The 20,852-nt window shown below is 40.4% G+C and overlaps 1 protein-coding gene across 1 annotated transcript in view; it reads left to right on the forward strand.

Moving 5' to 3' along the window:
- Positions 1-1,530: 1,530 nt before the first annotated feature.
- ASAH1 (N-acylsphingosine amidohydrolase 1) overlaps positions 1,531-20,852 on the forward strand; it is a 167,253-nt gene continuing 147,931 nt past the window's right edge. Inside the window, exon 1 of the mRNA XM_069200267.1 lies at positions 1,531-1,701. Coding sequence (XP_069056368.1) covers positions 1,630-1,701 — 72 coding nt within the window. The 5' untranslated portion in view covers positions 1,531-1,629. The remainder of the gene's footprint in view (positions 1,702-20,852) is intronic.

Below are 20,852 nucleotides of genomic sequence, written 5' to 3' on the forward strand. Positions count from 1 at the left end.
TGTTAAATTGGAACCTGGTGAGTGTTAAGGTAAGACATAAAACTAGGAAAGGTTGGAGTAAATTTACCAAACCGATGCAAGTTAAGGAGGTGTTTTTTAAATCTGCACGATTAATTGATGGGAAGGTGTGGCATTTTTGTAGATTGTCAAGATACAACAAGATTTTAGATTGAGGGAAGGAAGTGTCTGAGAATTTGAACTGTGATCATACTAATGATTAGTTGTGGGAGGATGTGATTGAGAAGAATTGTAATGCTGGTAAAGTTTCTGGAAATTCTAACGTTAGGTCTAATTCAAGGGAGAGTGAGAATATTGCTGGAAATTCTAACATCAGGTCTAATTCAAGGGAGTGTGAGAATGCAGTATCTATTCCGGTTGGGAAATGTGTACTTACGTGGTTGGGAAGGAATGTGAAAGTTAGAATGAAATATAATGAGTTTTTGATGATTTAGGTACATTTTAAGAGCATGTTATGTTAATATTTATCATAGGAAAAAAAAAATCATACAATATTTAAGTCATGTTATAAATATGCAGTCATGTTATAAATATGCAGTATTGTCCATTTGTAAATTGCAAGGGTGTTGTTTTTGATTATTTTGTTCTGTTGTTGGAAAAGGGGAAATGTGGTATTCGTTATGTAGGCTAAGAGTTCCATGGTAAGGTAGTAACGAGGTGAGAGGAATCGGGGTTAGAATGGGAGCTCGGGAGGAATGGCGGTGGGAGACAGTGGATCGGGCAATACGAGGAAGGTGGTGCAGCTTGCTCTTAAATAAAGTAAACTTGGAAGTACCTAAAGAGTGTCCACTTCCTATAGATTACCCACACAGACTACACCCAAAGCCCCTTCCCATGGGTGTGGAGATATGGCCTGAATGACCAGAGCTACCGACTTTGGAACTGGGGAGCCAAATTCCCGCGATATAAAACTGCAAAATACTAAATATACCCTCTTTGTGCGCATAGTAGCCTTGTTCTCGCCGTCTCGCTCTTTCTCTTATCGTCTTCAAGAGAACAAGGGTACTCCTGAACACAACAATGTGCAGTTCCGTTGTCAGAGAGCCTTACTTAACACCTCAATCTCCAGACAACGACATTGAAAAGCCGTAGTGCAAGCACTACTCCAAGCTCTCTGCAACTAAATTAGTTCAGAGTGCAAATAATAGATAAAAGGTACAGCCTACGCTAATCTCTTACATAGTAATTAGAAGAATAATCAAGTAGTTTCACCAGAATATGAAAACACAAGTTAGACGCCTTTACAAATGAGCTGTTCATACCTTGTAAAATAAAAACAGAAATAGGCTTTCTTTACTCCATATTTTGGGCCTTGTTACTAAGGACGACTGTCTGAATGCAGCTTAGAAAATAAAGGATACAAGCTACACCTTCCAACATGGCCTCTTTGTATCCCGTGATGCAGAGGCCGTTGCTGTCTGTACTTTTAAGTATCTTGTTCGTCGTGTAGTCCGTTTTCTATGTCATTGTAACACTCTCTACACCGGCTGTCAGTGAGTGTTGTCACGTGATCTCTCTTGGGCGGCTCGCGAGTCACATGAGCTTTCTGGATTGTTTCGGTGTTACTTTCTTCTTTATTAACTGTCCAAGCTGTATGTTGTGCTTGTTAGGATGAAGCTCCCTTTTCTGTGTGCGCTTGTTCTTCTCGCCTTCGGCTGTGCCAGTGCTCAGGATGTACCCCCGGTGAGTGAGTGTGTGTATGGGATCGTTCAGAGTACCCCCTTCCAACTCCAGGATTATGCCTGCTTTTTGACCTGTGTATCAGTAGAACTTCCTTTCATCTCGAGCGCCCCATTAGCCTCCTAGGATTGTTTTCTGTCTCAAAGAAACATGTATTTGTTTATTGCGATTATGAAAGCTCCTCAAGCTGGGTACTGAATAAATAAGAGTTTATAGAAACTTCCTTAAAATTTTGATTCTTCTGTTTAATGATGATTTCCGACTAGTTCAGAAAGCTCTAAATACTTTTGTAGTCGATAACACTTTTATTTACTGTTTTAAATATATGTATACATGCAAAGAAATACAGACTTTTGGTTACTTTGGTTTCTGGTGTTGACATGATATTATGTTGGTGAAATACTACCACCCGGGAACTGGCACAATGAAGCACTGCACATAAGCAATAACTAGGGACGATACCGGTTCATCTCGTCCTGGAAAGTGCCTCCATGTTGTGTATGATGTGTAACTTTCGAACTACAATGACGACTGGTGACCCTTAAAAGTAGTGGAGCATTATTGTAAGTATATTAATGTAGCGCTTACTACCCCTGACGAGGCATTGAAGCACACTTATCGGCGAGTAGCATGCTACTCTGGAACCCAAGAGGAGTTCATGGTGGATTAGTTTAGGGAAAGAGTAGAGTATTAGTATGAGTTAATTTGAGCAGAGGATACGTGAGTTTGTTAGTTGGATTGACTAGAGTAATGGAGGGATAGAGGAGGGAATAATCCCGAAGTGTTAATTGTGAGTTTATAGTAATAAGTTGAGGTTTGGGATGAGTAAAGGAGGGAGGAGTCTGTGGAAAGGGGTTAGGGAGATCATAGTACAAAAGGGGTTTTGGATGAGTCAAAAGTGAGATAAATGAGGGAGCATTTAGTAGGGTTATTTGGGAGATCATAGTAGTAAATTGAGGTGTGGGGTGAGCCAGAAGCAGTAGTGGAGGGAAGAGCTTAGGCAGTGTTATTTTGGAGATTAAAGTAGAAAAAAAATGGGTTTGGGATGAGTCAGAGTGGGGATGGAGGATAGATCGATAGACACATAAGGTGATGGGGAGACAGAGGAAAGCTAATGAGAGAGCACATTTTAATTTATTTATTATTTATTTATTATTTATTTTTATTTTTTAATTTACTACTTTAATTTTTTTCCTAGTATAGTAGAAATAGAGTAATAAATAAACAGATATGTAAAACTATTGTAAGTGAATATATGTGCAAGGAATATAATACTGGGTATAATAATACGAGAAGTAAAGTTATATTGTATAAACACAGACTTTCAAACTTTGTAACACTTGATGTTAATTAATAAGTGTACTTTTCTCACATTCATTTATCTTTCCTCAATTTTTCAATAGTGAAATGCTTGCCGTTAAATAGTTAGGATAACATTTGCTCATTGTGATATAAAAAAGAAAGCAGGGATTCATAAGTATATAATATAACATGATCTGAAGAAATACCAAGGAAAGTGACACACTTACAAGATTTGATTTGAATAATTTATTAAATCCCTGGGATAATGAGACCCATGCTGCAATGTGATTACAGGGACATTATGGGAAAAAGTACTGTTGGCACTCTCTGCACAAAAACTATTTCTAAAAGAGCATAGAACCACACATCTCCAGGAAAACACAATTCCCAGCTTTGCGGAGCTCTGAGCTTTCTCCTTTCCTCTCTGACTTCCACAAAGCCACATTTCACCAAATCTATAAAAAAAAAAACACAAAAAAAAAAAAACACAAAGATCCAACAAAACCTGTGCCTTGGAAATCAGCAACTTCCACACCTCTGCATCTATTCTTTGTCACAGGAATCCATTGTGAGCATACACAAAGCAACGTATTTGGCTCAGTGTTATCCAGGTTTTCACTGACCCGCCATACCCAAATGCCACCTTAAATCTCAAACCTTTATGTCATACTGACCTCCAGTCGTACGTTCCACACGCTCTAGAAGAGTGACCTAAACCCGCTGATTACAACTACTTAAAACGCACAAAAAATTTAATACTACAAGAACACCACTACAGCATGACATAGATTTACTGAGTCAGTGTCACTATGGAATGTCAACATGTAAAGACACAGGGACTTGATGCAAACATCATCACCATGATGCAATGAAGAACTCACTGATGGCACATAGCCCATATGGAAAGGATGGCACAAAACCAGATCACCAAATCTTCCCTCTTCTCCTAGAGATCACCGCACACATAAAGCAACAACGCCAGCATCATAGAAGACTGCAACAAAAGGAAAGGTGTCATCAAGTCCACCTTGCCGTCAACCCGACCCCAGACCCAATTAATCCCTACTTACACCACAAATGCAAGATCAATGTTTTTGTCAGTGAGACAGAGAACATCAGGCATCTGGTAGACAGCACCAAGCAAATCAACAATGTTCCTCCTGTCACACCAAGCAATATTCCCATGTGGACGCATGTCAAGCCACTTTCCATCACAAACCAACGCTTTCTGTGAAAACACCTCATAGTAAGAGGATCCTGGACTATTTCCATGATCTTGAGTCCTTGACATTAGAAGGTTTTTCTAGCTATCACTCAGTTTTAGACTGATGTGTCAGAAAGTCAGCTTCTTGTACACAATAGTAGCCGCTGAGGGAAATGGGTCAAATATGGACCCAATACCATTGTATGCAGGGATGTACTTTTGACTAAAACAAGCATAGAAAGGAAACCGTGGATTTGACAAAATACTTTTGAACGGATAAGAGAATGAAGTGCAATAATACTAGATGTGGGGGTTAGCAGTGTACATTTTTTCACAATGTGTATTTATACAAGTACTGATAGATACAATGTGATTGTATGTGTTCTGATTACAAAAACAAGGGTCATCAAATAGCACACTGACTCAGAAAAGTAATGCCACTACTACTACACTAAAGCATAAGGAAAACATGCAGTAGGTAAATAAAAAGCAGAAAGTATTAAAGAAACTCTGGCATTCATTAAACAATCTATGAGTGAAAGAACACAGGAAGAGTATTCAGACCCACGACTTGAAAATACACCCCATGTGCTATCGTGTCACTCATCACACACCTGAGCGCATCAACTGCTTAGCGTCCAACTTAATGTGTGGAGTCTAGATTGTTGTATTTATTGTTTTTGTCAAAACACAATAAAAATGTGAGAGGCAGGGATTTATATTCAACTTGTAAGGAAGGAGCTTCTCACCAAGAACCAGAACTTATACGTGGACAGTGTGTTTAAGGTGGAAGCTAATATCAATGCTGAACTCCCATGAAAAAAAATAGTAATCAATATGTAAATTATCTGCTCCCCGGGACATGAACGGTCATGAGGCAGTGCGACAAAAACACCAGAGAGCGCCCCCTCCAAGGAGTCTGTTCTCTGACCAGGGTAAAGCTTCCTCCTCTGCACCGCATGTCCAATGCACTGTCACTGCCACCAGGAAGCAGCCTCCTATAGTGTAGGAGGCTTGTATGTGCACTGCAGGCACACTGTTGAGTGGATATAACCTGGTCCAACTGCAGCTCACTGCCCTTACCTACACCAGCTCCCTACCCAGTTTACAGCCTTGCCCCTGTGCAATGCTGTGCGCCCTTTCACTCCACTTCCAGGTCGCTCACAAACACCTTTTCTTCAGCACCTCCCCAACCCGGCACTGCAGTTTTCTGTCTCCCCATTCTTTATTCTCATGCGGTGCAGGTCCGCCTCCTCTGCAGTATACTATTTCTTTCTCTCTCTCCAAGATCTTCTCTTGCGCCCGCTTAACATCTCTCGCCATGCAGCCCTCGATCGCTCTCAATGTTGTACGTTCTCTAGCATGACTCTCCCGCTGTCAGACCACTGGCCTGGAGATACCAGTTAGTTACTCTGCCTTGTCACTCCCTGTTCCTGCAGCTCGTTTCTCACTGCTCCCTCATCCTCTCCGAATTACTCTTCAGAGTTCTTGTCCTACCCCAACAGTCAGCCTCTATCTCCCTCCGGCTATTACCTCCTCTCTCGGGGATCAGATGCAGTAAGCTACTTGCAGTGACAACGGAGCGGAGTTATAGTGACCGCCTCCTCCCCTTACCTTCAGCTGCAGTCGAGGTTGGGTGCAGCAACTGCATCAACTCAACTCAACTCTTGTCTCGAATACCAATGAGCTTCTTCTTAAAGGTTCTCTCACACTTGCCTGCATTAAATTTACTCTCACTCAGTCTCACTAATTCGAGAAACCTCACTCACTCTGACCACACTCAGTCCTACTTGTTCTCACATATTCAGAATTACTAAGTGCTACTGTGATTCACTTAGTCTCACACACATTAACATTCGGTTACTCTCACCGTCATTTTCCCTATCTCATTTACATTCATTCTCACACATTCTCGCTCTTAGTGTCACTCATTCTCACTCACTGTGATTTACTCCTTCACTGACCCTCTCTCACTTTAACTCACACACAGAGTCAAATAAACATCCTCCCAGCGCTGGGATTTCAACGGCTATGAACAATCTCTCTGATGGCTTTCACTTTTTATGCACCTGTATCCGCAATCAGACAGTGTCACTAGATGCCTCCATTTGTTACTGGACTTAAAGCAGTTCTGCACTTTCTTTTTTGTATACCAAGAGTGAATAATTATTCACTTTCAATATAATAAAAATGGACCAGAAGAACAAGGAGGATGTAGTGTAGCTGTGGAGCCCTTAATGAGAGCCGCCACTGGTCTAGGGACACCTTTGCATTCAATTTAAGGGCCTTGAATGTAATGCAGTAAATATTGCACCTGATAAAATGAGTGACTCCTGTGTCCAGAAATTATTGTGAAGTATAATACCCCTGTTAATTAGCGGTAATCTTCATTACCATTAGTCCATCTCGTGTCATTATGACTGGGGCGAGGGACGTAGACATAATGCTCCTTTTACTTACTGGTAATCTTTATTATCCTTTGTCCATCTCGTCCTCAGCACAGTCATTACAACATGAAGTGACATCACCTCATGTCGTAATGACTGGGATGACGATGAGGGACGTAGGAGTAATTCTTGACTACTCTGAGTTATCTCCTCGAAAAATGGGCATAACATGCAGATTTTGGTACTTTGAAACTAAACCAGGGCAATCAGATGATGACCTTTGCTAACATCATTATCACTAGAAGAGAGAGAGAGTGTGGTGTGTGCTCGTCCATCCTGCATCAAGGCGAGGGATGTTTTGTTTAACAATCAACCGAAGGCTCTTATTTAAGTGATTCAGTGTATTCACACTCCCTACCCACCTCTACAGAGTAGTTGAGATAGTCCTTACCTATACAGCATAAACTGTCCGGAAATAGAATAAACAGTATGTTGGCCTCAAAGTTGAAAACCAAAAACTCAAAATCTTGGCAAATGTATGTTCACAAGGTCATTCACTGTTATGTGTACTTAAAAATTACTTGACATCAGCAGTACTGAGGTTGTAAGACATCTATAATTGCACAGGATAACACTGGCTGATAGGGCATGAGCTGGTGACCTCCGGAGCTTTTCATTAGCTTGAGGCTAGTGCGATTCAAAGGGTCAGCTCTAGGACGTTCTGCTGTGAATTGTACATCATGTTAGCCAGTAACAAAGAGAGATGGGATGGGCACAAAGCCCTGTCCATTGGAGAGTCTACCGAAATAAACAACCAGAAAATAGAAGTGGATCTGTAGGAGGTTCGAGAAGGAGGACAGACAACACAGGTCAGTCTTTGTCAACACCTCACAGGTACTGAAGAAATCCGATTGCTGGATATGGAAAACAGAGAATGCCTATTTGCCTTAGGCTGCACCCAGCAAAGAGCCTGGGAGAGGATAGAGAGTGCAGCTACTCCATCAATCTGCATTCCACTGGGCAACAACAAATGACCTTTAAGTGAGCAGCTAGGGTGCCCAAGTTTCATGACATCTTGGTGAATGCACAATACACTAGCACATATACATTTTCAGGGATTGATGGAGCCTTCCTGGACCTGCCATCACCTGCTGAGTCTTGTCTGCAAGTTAGTAAGCCAGAGGAGTTGCAATGAATGGAGAGAAATGCAGTTTTCGTTTATGGATAAGGCTAAAATAAACATCTATGATCCACATGTATGGAGGTTCTTTATGGCACCTAACTCACCTTAATTCTTTTGCATGTTTCTTGCTTAGTATTTTGATTGTTAATGTTTTATATCTTGGATACTGACGCTTGTTGCATTACCAACATCCTCGTTCTTTTGTATCCGGTGAATATGGCCAGTGATTGGTTTGCTTCCTTTTGGACTGTCGTACAAATTACATTCTTAAGTGATTTATGTCAGAACAGTAGAACACTTTAAAAAAAAATGTGGGGCAGCACAAAATTGTGTTTTATTTCATCAGCTTTCTAGGTCGCTATCATGAAAGCCCTGAACAGTGTACGATATGATACAAAAAGAAGAGGCAAAAGGAAACTGTATCAGTATTATTCTGAATGTGAACCAGAAGTAAATAGGTGTTTGTTAGCAGTAGTGTAGCAACAATGCCATGGTCCAGGGCAAGCAAGAAATGGCCCCTTTGCTGTTGCTGGAGTAAGATACAGTGATAATCAGTGTTCAGTGAGGCAGTCAGTACCCTGGTGTTACTGCATCTGCTGCACCAATGGTAGCTATGCTCCAGCTTGCTAGAAGAAGGAAAAGGAATGTAAAGAAGAAGCAATGCAGACAGAGAGCAGGTAAGGTGCTTATGGTCAAGGCCTGAGAAGGAAGGAAAGCAAAAGTGAGAGAAGGGAGAACGCGTGGAGTGCGCCCAAATGATGAAGTGGGATTTTGCATAGGCCTCCGAAAGATGTTGTAAAGTAATACATAGAAAACAAAAAGAGACAAATGAGAATAAAGGAAGCAAGTAGATTGAAGAATGAGATGGAGAAGTGGGAGTGCTTGTTAGGAAAAGATAAATTGCTAGTTAAAAGTAGGCTGCAGGGTGCTCGGAGTTCAAGAAGGAGGAAAAAGGTGTTAGCATATGCAGCATAGCATAAAGGTGGAGATAAGGATCTTGGCAGAAGGAAGTCAATAACACTCATGACAGTGCATGAGAGCGGATATAGCTGTTAACTTCATTTGTGATGTCCTGTCAGATCTTAAAATAAATTTACTCGGCTCCAGTTCTAGAGTGAAAGGATAGCCAGTCAGCCACTTCATAAATATTTTCCATACCTCTTTTATCCTTCAGGGAGAGGAATTGATAGGTTTGTGAAAAGAGAGCTTCTAAATCATCCTGCATCGTGCAGCCTCATCGTGCACAGGTCCTGGCTTGTGGCAACTTTTAGTTGAGGCATTAAATGCCTACCCACTTTTCCTCTCAGAGAATAGCTCTTTTATCAACAAAATGCAGAAGCTTAACTGCATACTTACCTTTTAGTCCACAATTACAATTGTTTTCCTCAGCTGGTTCCTTTCTTCTCTTTGGCCTCTGCTGCAGCAAGCGAGTTGAGCTAAGGAGCACTCTGAACAGACAGGCTCGGGATCAGCTCCATAATGTTTTATTTCAAAGTGAAACCAAATGCAGTACTAAACTGCAAAGAGTGCATTACTGCAAAGAGAGCACCCCCTGCACCCCTCCTGCAGCCTGCCCCTGTGATGACAAACAAATTGTTGCCACCCACTACCTTCTTGTCCTCATCGGCCTTGACCCACCCCCAGCATTTGAAGTGAAAGGAATTTTTCTAAATCCTCCCAGGGCCACTGTATTTTCATCCTAAAAGCAACCAGATCAATGGCATTCTAATTCAACACGCCCTCTCATATGATGTCACTGATGTAGCTTGTGTCTGCAGGTCGAAGAAAACCTGGCACGGCTGGCACTTGTGCAGTAGGACATCTGCAAAGTTCATTACAGTCCCCCAAGAGATTCAGCATACTGTCTTGCAGCGGTAATGTCTTTTAGACTATTCCATGCTTTTTCCCCTGTTCTTTCCTCTCCCCCAAGCCTGGCAGTTTGATGACCTATGTGCCCATTAACACCAGTCGCCCCTGATTATAAGGGAGATTATAGAAAAAAGATGGAAATTAATTTTTCAATTGAATTGCATTGTAGTAGATAGAAATTTATTATGTGATTAGATTGCATTTTAGTTGAGGAAGTTCTAAGTGGAAGAAGTAGTTAATAAAGTGATTTTTCACTTAAAGAAAATGGGAGTTTCCTGCCAAAATACGAAGTCTTGGCAGGATAATTAGCCAATTATCACCATAAGTGCTGCGGTTTTTGTTCCCATGCTTACTGTGTTAAATGAATGCAATGTTCTCTGGCTGAAAAGCAGGACCACCAAAGAGTGTCATAATTAACACAGTACCATAACATAAGTATTTGTGAAGTCCATTTTCACCCATGCTTTTAGTATATTGGCACTGAAAAAACATGTGTTTATTTTTGAACCTGTGACCACAAGGTCAGACACTGATTTTTGAAGTGGATGCATTAATCCACTGAGCCACCAACCTGGCTAACGATTTGACAGTTATATATATGCTTGTAATCACTTTGCATTTACAATACAAATGTATTGCATGATGACAAGGAACTCTTACCCCAGCGAATCGCAGATTAATTTTTTGTAAGTTATTAAAATGAATTAGTATATTTTTTAAAGTGACCATCCTCAATTATTGATTTAGTTCAATGACATGCAGTGATGGAACAGTTAAGGGACTGGGAAACAATTACTGTGAGACCTTATGCAGGACATGCATTGAGTCCTGATTGGCAGGGCTGAGAGCATTTTAGAGCCATTACACCAGTATCCAGCAGTGAAAATGGGAGCAAATGTGGGGTGAAACCTCCAAAAAGCCTGTTTCCTCACAGGCCTCAATTAAAGGGGCAGTGGCCTGCAAGAGTCAACAGACCACCATGCCTTCTATTTCTTTTAGAAATTGAACACTTTTTAAAGCAATTTCCTTAAAGTAAAGGCTTCTTTTTTCTTTCTTTTTGAAAAACTTGAATGAGAGTTGGGTGTGGTCAGCTGGAAGTTGCCACCAAATTTACAAAAAGGAAGCGGTCCAAAGAGAACCCCTTCCCTTTATGTGAATGATTACCACCCCATCTTGGAACTCTGTAATTTATCAATGGTTTTATACCAGAATTACTGTCATAAATCATTGATACGTAAGGTATTGAATCTCAATCTGATTTTGCAGTTTAGGACACTGACTGGAAAGTTACTAAATTACAGGAGTTCTTACTCAGTGACCATACTGGGAATGACTGACCCTACGACAAAGGAGATAACCTAAGTTTTGGAGTGGAAATAATAAGTTGTGTTTAGGTTGACTTTACAGCTTGGCTGTTTGTGGACCAGTTGTTACTGATTCTTTAAGATATACTTGAATGAGCTTTGGCTGTATCCAGAGGAATATTTTTCACTCACCTTGTGATATATGTATTATTATGCCTTGTTTGGAGTGTTTGTATTTGAATGCCTGAGGGATTGTTTTAAATCTCAGAAGATCCCTGAATTATTACAAACAACATGCTTTGTATCATAGTCTACACAAAAATCAATATATTGTTGCTTTTTTCAATGTAGTAGACTATTGTCAATATATGAGTAATGATTCAAATGGAAACCAGGCTAACTGGCTTTGCTAGTGCTTTTTCAGGTGGTGAGTCATACTCAAATTTGGATATTTCTGAGCACAGCGAACAGTAAGTGTTGCTGTTATCCAATTTTATGATACAAAATATACAGACCTTGGAAATATAGAAGGCTGAATTGACAGAGCTGAGATACAGATTCATTGCTTGCAGATCAAAGTACTCAGCGGTGAGCACTTAATTCACTGTACACCATGGGTTTGGATATATGTGAAAGAAATGTGTCTCAGCTCGAGGGGCATACCTTTTATGGGGCCAATTAGATTGTACTTGCACCTTGTAGGGCACATGTAACAGGCAGAGACGTCTCGGAGCAGTTCAACAGTACACTGTAAAGCAATCAGTATTCCGTAGACCTACAATCTAAAGTATGTGCTGTGCGGAAACACTTTTATTCTGTAATCCTAGGAAGCTGTCACAGATTAGTGCATAACGGTAAGCAATTATGTTCGCAATGATTTTGGGACTCAATGAACTTAGTCCTATCCTAGTGCACACTCAAACCCAAATAGTTGAGGCCTTTTTGTCATTCTTTTGTGGCCTTTGCTCAGGGAGACATCTTAACTGTTGAGGAAAGTAATGGATTCGAGGTCCCTCCAGTGGCAAAGAATCAGAAATTAAAAGCTGCCTAGTGGTTGCTGTTGACAAAGCATTACGGCCTCAGGCCAATGATTGATGTTGAAATAAAATGCCACATGATACTGACTAATGCTTGGTTTCCTGACAAATGAGTAGCACTGTGTCAGTGATTCTACTACATGAAGTTGGCTACAGGGCTTAAAGAGGAACAGTCCAATAGCATTCCTTCCCTTTTATATTGAAACACAGAAAAGAAGAATAGCCTATGTCAGCAGTAGTGACAGCTAAACTGCAAGGAAGGCAGGTTTTTCTTCCTCATGGACTTCCCCTCGCTGGGGATGGCCCTCTGAAAGGTCCTGTTGATTCCAAGGGACTGCTTGATACCTAATCTGGATCAACTGTCACCTTTCCATGTTCATATAGCCTTTGTGATAAGAGCTTCAATGAATCTTTCCCTTTCCAAAAACACGGCCTCGGGTAAGATTCCAAGCTCACCAGGCTCATTAACCACTATACAATATACCCAATCCTCTGTGTTCTTATTTCTTTTTTTAAAAATTAATGTATTTATTTACTAAGCAATACAAGGGTTTTCGCAAGAATTTCTCCATATAGTAACCACACAGTACATATAATATTTATATTCAGGGTTATGCAAGAAGAAAATGGCAAGAATTATACAGTCATATAACATCCATGATCGGAATCTCTTGAGCAGGAGGCACTTCAGCGTCACTATTCACTAGTTATCTTTTATGAAATGAGATTGCAGTACAGATCTCGCGCATCCTGTTACGTAAATTAGGCAATTTGTATTACTTGCAGCTCCATACAAGGTCGGACGATGTCCAAGTCCAGCGCTGCCTTCTCATAACCATTCTTGTCTTGCAAATTAATTGATTTGATCAAGTTGTCATTATGTTCTCGAACTCTTTCTACCAGACGAACGAATTCGGCGTGAGCCTCCGGTTATGGCAATGAGTTTGCATTACATCGGTGTGCTTGCATTTCATTAACAACATTGTTAACTCTTACTGTCTTAGCCAGATTTGTTGGTATTTTTTCCTGAATTTCTTTGTTGGAACAGAAAACCAAGGGACACCTATGCTTTCATGCCACAAAGTAGTTGTAGAAATCTACGTAGGAAGCCCATTATTCTTTTGCTATAACAGAATATAGTTTTAGACATCAGTCCTCTTTCTAACCAGTCACGGGCCTTGTGTTACCCAGTATGTTTATGCAGATGCTTGTAAACCGTTGTAACTAACCTTACTGTTGTTTGCTGAACATACGTGTCACGCCATGCCCATGATATGCTTCCTCAAGTTTGCAACAGATTGTATAAGGTGCTTTGGGGGGGAAATGAGGATTAAGTTATTGAATAGGAATCAGAATGAGGAGTTTCACTACTTACATCCTTTGTGCACAAGGGTAAATCACGTCAGATTCCTTATGAAGTATGCACTTGCTTTCTAAGGAGGTAAGACATAATTTGATTTCTTAGTAATAATTTGCAAATGTAAAAAAGGTACCACAATGAATACTTGTATTGACCACTGAGCAACATATTGATGCGTATGTACAGTACTTTTAAAGGTTGTTTGTATAGTTGTACTGGAGCAGTGCATGCCCTTCGCTGCAGTTTTTTAGGCATTTACTGAGAAAATAGGATTAACATTTTTGATACAGTGCCAGCACCTCTCAACAAACCTTTTATAGTTAAATTCAACTGCACTAGAACATCCAAGCAGGGTTGCTATACTTTTAATACCATAGGTATACTATTTGATGAAAGTTTCTACTCGTGTTACTGGGACACACCACCATATGACCTTTGTACTAGGAAAATGCTCTGTTCCACTTCTAGACTGGGCTCGATTTATCTACATAAAACACCCCCAACAAAATACTAAATGTTGGCCAAAGATTCACTGGATATGGGGTTAGGGCATCTCTTTTGTGCTATTGAGAAAGTTTTAATGCACTTCTCTATGGCATACACAATCCCTTTGTATCCCTAGGTATTTCATGAGCAGCAGTAGTGCACCCCTTCCTCACAAGCCTCCTTCTCTTTGCAAATAGAGTTGAATATTGGTGTGAATCGTGGTTAAATAAATAGTTGAGTGGTTGTTTAGAGGTACAGTTGATTGGCTGTGGGTTTACATGGTAATGGGTTAGTCAAAAGATAGAAGGGTGTGGTTGTATAACTGGATGGAACAAGTGTGGGTTAATGGATGAATGATTGACTGTTGGTGGATTGATACACGCTTTGGTGAGTGTGGATGATGGACACATGGAGCTTAGTAGTTTAATGTAAGTAGGTATAAATAGCCGTGTTTAGAGGTAAAATCAGGAGTAAGGTGGCATAAGTAAGAGAATTATGTAGTCCTAAATGGACATTACTGTACGAGTAAGTAGGGCTAACAACAGGAGTAATAAGTGTAAGAGAACCAATACAATTGTAGATTAAGAAGTAGAAATAAAAATAGAAGTAAGAGTAGATAACAGTAGGGATATGTAGTATTAAGTAGACATAGGCATAAATAGGAGTAAGAGTAAGCTAAACCTTTGTGAATGTGCCCTAAATCAAGCTTACTGTCATGTGGCTCGCACAAAGCCACTTGTATTGTGCGAGGATTGTGGCAATTGTATAAAGTTCTTTCATTTGATATTGATAAATCAGATCTTCCCAAAGTTAGATGGGTGGTGTGTTTTAAAGAAAATGTGTAAGACACCAAGGGCCAGATGTAGCAAGCAGTTTTGCCCATTCTGTGCCTATGGGAAAATGTGTTCGTACATATGGCCCCAAGTTCTGCGCAATGCCCCCATTTGGCAAAGTTGTTGCTGTGACGGATTAAAACCGTACTAGCCAATAGCATTGAAACTGTGGATAATAGGATTCACTTCATAACTTTGCTCTAATTATGCGGAGAGGCATTATAATATCAAATAACATGTTACCGCTAACAGATAAAACACTTTGGGGTCATTACAACCCCGCAGTGGTGGTTGAACCGCCGCCAATGTGGTGGTATGACTGCCACATTTCGGTCAGACCACCAGCACAGCCAGTGCCCCCTACGCACACAGCATTGCCCCCTGGCTCTACTATGAGCCGGAGACAATGCTGTAGGCCGTTTCCCGCTGGGCCAGCGGGTGGAAACACAGTTTCCGTCCGTTGACCCAGTGGAAAACTCGTAATGGGGCCTGTAAAAAGGCGGCTGCACTGCCAACAGCCTGCCTGTCGGGACTTCAGCGGACAGACTTTTCTGTCTGCCGAAGTCAGTATGACCCAGTTTGTCTAGTGACATTTTTTTATTTGTGGAGGGTTAGAGTTGGAGCAGGAGCTGTGTGGTTGGTGGCTGAGGTGTACCTTTAACTTGAAATAAAAATCCCTCATCTTATTACGTACTCTCAAGCATCATCATTTCAATTTGCGTAGCTGAAATTCTTTTAATGGAGAATGTATGTGAAAGATGCATTTTCTGCCAAATGGATGCTGGCTGCCATAATTCAGAGCACTCCTTTTCACTGAAATCATACACATGAAATAAAAGGCACAAATAAAATACCACAAATTGACTGCAGAATCATATTCATACCACAGGAGATAAACTTTAAAAACGTCACGATCATCAGGTTTACCTTTACTTCAGATCTTAGAAGTGCGTTTGAAATGCCTTCTTACCTTAAGCAAAATTATGTTTTATTAGAATCATGATTTCAAGATGTACTGTTGAAGATTGTTTAAAATAGAAGCATCTGGAGACTTTCATTCGCCATGTAAACAAGTATTAGCAAATTCCAATAGGTCTCACCTTTGTGACCTATTGACTTTGTCAAAGCCTTTTGTTGATGGTGTGTAGCATTGGCAAACAAAAGAGCAATGAATACGCCATATCACTCCCTAGGTGCTTGTATTTGTCACCACACATGCGGGCGGCTAAGGAATAATGTGAGCACATTGTTTATTTATCGATCCAAGAAGGCAAACGCCACTTTAATTCTCAAGTAAAAAGAAATCAATTTAGAAGTGTGAAATCACTTTTTATACAGTGGAGCAACCTGGCAGCAAATTGCAGCTACTAGAATCTCAAAAAAATAAAAATAGATTAAATTAATACAAAAAGTTAAGGACCATGCGGAGCTCAGGGTGCAGTGGAGGCAACGGTAGGAGGAAGCTAAGGAGAGTGGACAGTGGATAAGGGAGCACATGAGGTGCTTGAGGCTGTGCAGGGGGAGGCCCAACTATAAATAAAGCAAGGGAGGTGTGCGAATACACAGAGCATACCCGTGGGGTGTATCTTTGGGTGCAATGAAGGCAGCACATGATGAAGAAAGCTAGAAAATGCATATACTCTTGTGGATTGCTGAAAGAAAGTGGTTTCCTAAAAGCAGTAGAAGGGCCAATAAAAGGATTGTACAGAGGTTATCCCTCAAGGAAGGCCAACAACAAGAAGAGAAAGGAAAACCATTGAATAAGAAGTATGACAAAGAAAGTGGCAATAAAACCAACCAGTGGAAAACAGTAACGTCCACTTTAGGTTTTTGGTATTATCCACAAAACAATTATGCCTACAAAAGCGGTCTGGTAAGCAAGACCTAAAATAAGAACATTTGCAGGATAAGCTGCTCAAAAATATTATCTGTTCTGTAGTTGAGTTGCCCGTCAGGTGCTGGTCTCTTCCCATTTTTCACTTGAGTGTAATAGGTGATATGCCGTCACACACAATCCATGACCTCTACAAATACCCAATGCCTGTTGTGCGTATGACCCAGCGATGTGAATGCCAATAACATCAAGTCAGTGTCTGAAATGGCTGACCCAGTAATCGCCCTGAGTATCCTTAGTGTGGACTGAACCAGAATATGAGTGATACTTAAAAAGATCAATGGCAGAAGGAGGCTGGCCCAAAGTCCTTTCATTTATGTCTATGTACCATTATTTTATATACTGTATTAATTTCATGACAACGCAGCTGAAACTGTCTTTTACGCCAGATATTAATGACTGAATGAAGCTGACCCTGAAGCCCACTTGTTTTTGTCAATGTATTCTTATAATATACATTGCTATGTGTTAGTTTCAAGAGATCTGGAAAGACAGCCAACTCTGACTTTTCCTTTGAATTCTAGACAAAACAGGCAAACCAGTGGAATAGAAAGCACATGCTCCTTTTCTACATGGTATTTTGATAACATCAGCAACAAAGCAGATGTGCTAACTTGACTAACACAGCAATAAGAATATTACAAACAAAAGCAAGGAATAAATATCCTTTGATTTTAAGGAAAACGTACAGTGCAACCAGTACCATTGTCGGTTTCTCTGGCACACAATTTGGCTATCGAGCAACATCAAACACATGAAAGTTTCAGCACTTGGCAACAGTGCAAGCTACTTTCTTTCATTCTCTCTTACTTTATCTCTCTTTCTCACTAATGCAGACGCAAAATGTTCTAGCTTATGCAGTACTTCTTATGTAGTTCCTTAAATGATATTACTAGCCTCACACAATTTGTGGCTATATGTGAATCAAGGCGGTGAAGTTGTGAAGATAAGCATCAAAATTACATCAATCAATGAACTCTAGTGGTGCAGAAGTAGTACTGCTGTTACTGTTCTAATCTAAAACTTGTAGTCCTGTTGTATTATGCTACTGCTGTACTTTGCATTTCACTGTAGTCTTTCACAGTGCCATCAACATTGTACCTATACTCAGTAATTCAAAATATGTCAATCTCGCTGAGTACTCACACAAAACAGTGCTGTTCTGCAGACAATTACTGCCTGGGGGTGAGGGGACAGAAAGCCTACTAGGATGCCAGGGATTTTTTTATTTAGTTAGTGTAGGGGTAGGATGCCTCCACCCAACAAAATAGCCTCCAGTCTGCCCCTTGGTGGGAGGGTGGGGCACTAGGACACCAGGGATTTTCTTTATTAGTATAGGGGTGGGGGCTGGCCATGATGGCCTTATCCATGCTCCCACCCCAGAAAAGTGGGCACAGTCTTTCTGTACCACTCCCTTGGGGGGCAGATGGGGCAATAGCCCCCGGTCTTTCCCCTCCCCTCCCTCCCCCCAATCCCCAAGAGGGATCAGAAAGCCAACTAGGAGGCCAGAGATGTTTTTATTTAGTTAGAATAGGGGTGGGGACTGGCTGTGATGGTCCTATCAATGCCCTCACCCAATAAAAAAAAAAAATGAGTACAGTCTTTCTGCCCCACTCCCGCTGACTAAAGCATGTCATCCGAATAGCAATGAAAAGGAGATTTGACCCTTTTAAAAAAAATTAAATTGACTTTACCCATTAATTCATTACAGATATGAGTAGGAATATATGTTACTATGATTAAAAATTATACATAAACAATACACATTCCACCTTCTAAAAAGACCCCCACTCCTTTCTCCCACCCCATTTGCTAATTAGGGAAACGTTCTCCTTCCCAGATATTCTGATATATTAGTAACACTCTCACTCTTTAAGCGTACAATTTTTCTTTATGTTGAACTTTTTAGCATTTGTTTGAAGCCACAGCTCATATGAAGGAGATTCTGAAGTTTTCCATAGTTGTAAGATCTATTATTTTGCCACTATAGATGCAATAAAAAAATATTGCCGTTGCCGTATTGTTAGATAAAGTTGGGAGCAAATTCTGAACAAGGATCCAAGAGCATCTGGGACCAGGGAACCTGCAACTTGGCGCTTAGCCACTCAAAAATGTTCCCTAAAAACACAGGCAAGTCTGGACAGGTAAAACTTACATGCAGCCAGTCCACCTTACAGTGCCTACATCTGAAACTGGTCTCCACAATAGAGGGAACCATTTTATGTAATTTAACTGGAGTGTAGTAAAGCATCCAGCTACAAAAGAAAGCCTTTCTTGTAAAATTGTCCCATCTTACTGCCTTGTACGCCCATACATTATACTGTCTCCAGACGTAAAGATCAAGTTTGCTCTCAGTAACTTCCTCAAGCCTTAACAGAGTGCTAGGGACTAATATTGATGCCAGCTGCTGCAAGAGAATATGATACCAGTTACCAATGCCTAATTGTCCTCTTGCATAGAAAGCTTGAGAAATAGTAGTAGCAAGTTTATCATCCAGTGGTACACTGATTGTAGAAAATGACGAATTTGGAGATGGGAATAGAAAAGTATAGGCTGGATCATCGATTTGTTTGCTGAAAGCTGGCCCCATGTTCTAATAGCTCCAGAAGAGAGGAAATTGCTAAATTGAGTGATCCTGAGCCTCTCCAAGCTTGATAGGTGTTTGATCAGAATTTGTAGTAGGGCTGGCTGCACAGAATTTCACTCCACAGGAGTAGAAGTTGAGCCTAGACACATCTGTTAAGCTGGGCATGGTGTGGTGTCTGTTCTATGGGGATGCTGCTAGGGCAGATGAAGGGGACAGCACCTTCCAAACCAGACATTGACTGGGTGACAAACATGGTGCTGAATAGAATAATGGTTACTGTAATGTGTCGGTATTAATTGTCTTGTTATATTTTTAAGTTGGTGTGCTGTTTACATAACATTTGTATAATATATATTTCTTATGGTGCATATAATTTGCATAAACTCTAACAATACTTTATAATATTAAATATGGTGTAGTGTGTGTTTAAAAAGAGGCTCTTATTTGTCACTCTGTTTCCTTTTTTTACTGTGAGAAGTATCTTTGAAACTGTTTCAACAGGTTTACATCAAAATTCTCAACCTGTTATAACCCTTAAAAGCCTGCATGAAAAATTGCCCTTCCATCACGTATGTTCTTTAAAATCACCCTCTGCTTCTTTCTACCTTCTATCTCCCTCTTCTGTATACAGGTTCCTCTTAAAATCTCATGCCTAACTGCCTTAAAGCTCTTTGGAAACCATAACAATATCTATTAATAATTCCAGTTAGGAATCTTGTCTCACCTAGCCCCCCTCTAATGATCACATCTGTGTAGACAGTTACCACAAAGAAACTGGTGTGATTGCATGGAATGAGCATGCAAAACTAACCCTAATAACCAGTTGACTGACCACTAATTAGGCTCCCAAGTAGCGTGCTACTTGCCGCAAAGCGATTCAATCCCTTGTCAGGGGTAGTAAGCACTATACAAATACAATTTATTATTATTATTGCAGTCTTGCAGAACAGTACTATAATGTCTAATTTCAGGCATTACTGTCATGCAGAAAAGCATAGCTTCTATCCATTTATCGTACTACAGTTGTGAAGGGAATTACTGTACTGTACATTTCAAAATTCTGCAATCCTGCAGATTGATATTGGTACCTGTAAATAAATTATAGTAGTTGTATCATTGAGTTGCAGACTTTTCAGGTAGTATCGATAATGCCCATTTACAGCATTATTATTGATTGTTTTAATTGTTATTTTATTATTTTTTAAGAGGCCGAGTATTTAATTTTTTTTCTCTTTTTAATTTTTTTTTTTTTTTTTTTAAGTAGGAAGGAGCTCACTTCAACCTCTACTTTCACGTTCTCCCGTCTGCAAGCATAGCCTGTGTAAACGCAATTTTTATGTTCTGCCTGAAACAACGCATGCTCTCTTGCTTGCAAGACATTTTTTTTTTACTTGCAGAGGGCTTAGAGCTCACCTGGTGCTTACTATTGATTGGCTTCATCATCACTTTAATTTGCTTGCTCCTCTTTAGTCCGTATGTGCTGGCTTGACTTGGTCCTCTTATGTTGGCCCTTGCCTGGAGCCTAGCCTAAATACTGCTTCCTTGTTTAGTGTCCTTTCACCGCTTGCACTTTTGGAGCTACTTTTTTCCAATTCCTGAAGCACTCTAAGAGTGCATAATATTTATCCACTCCCACCCTGCTCCCATTGTTTTTGGTGTGACTTGCCCACTCCCTTGTCTTCCTGCTGTCTGTCATTTTGCTTGCCAA

The sequence above is a fragment of the Pleurodeles waltl genome, chromosome 1_2, assembly GCF_031143425.1.
Source record: "Pleurodeles waltl isolate 20211129_DDA chromosome 1_2, aPleWal1.hap1.20221129, whole genome shotgun sequence".
Classification (NCBI taxonomy): Eukaryota; Metazoa; Chordata; class Amphibia; order Caudata; family Salamandridae; genus Pleurodeles; species Pleurodeles waltl.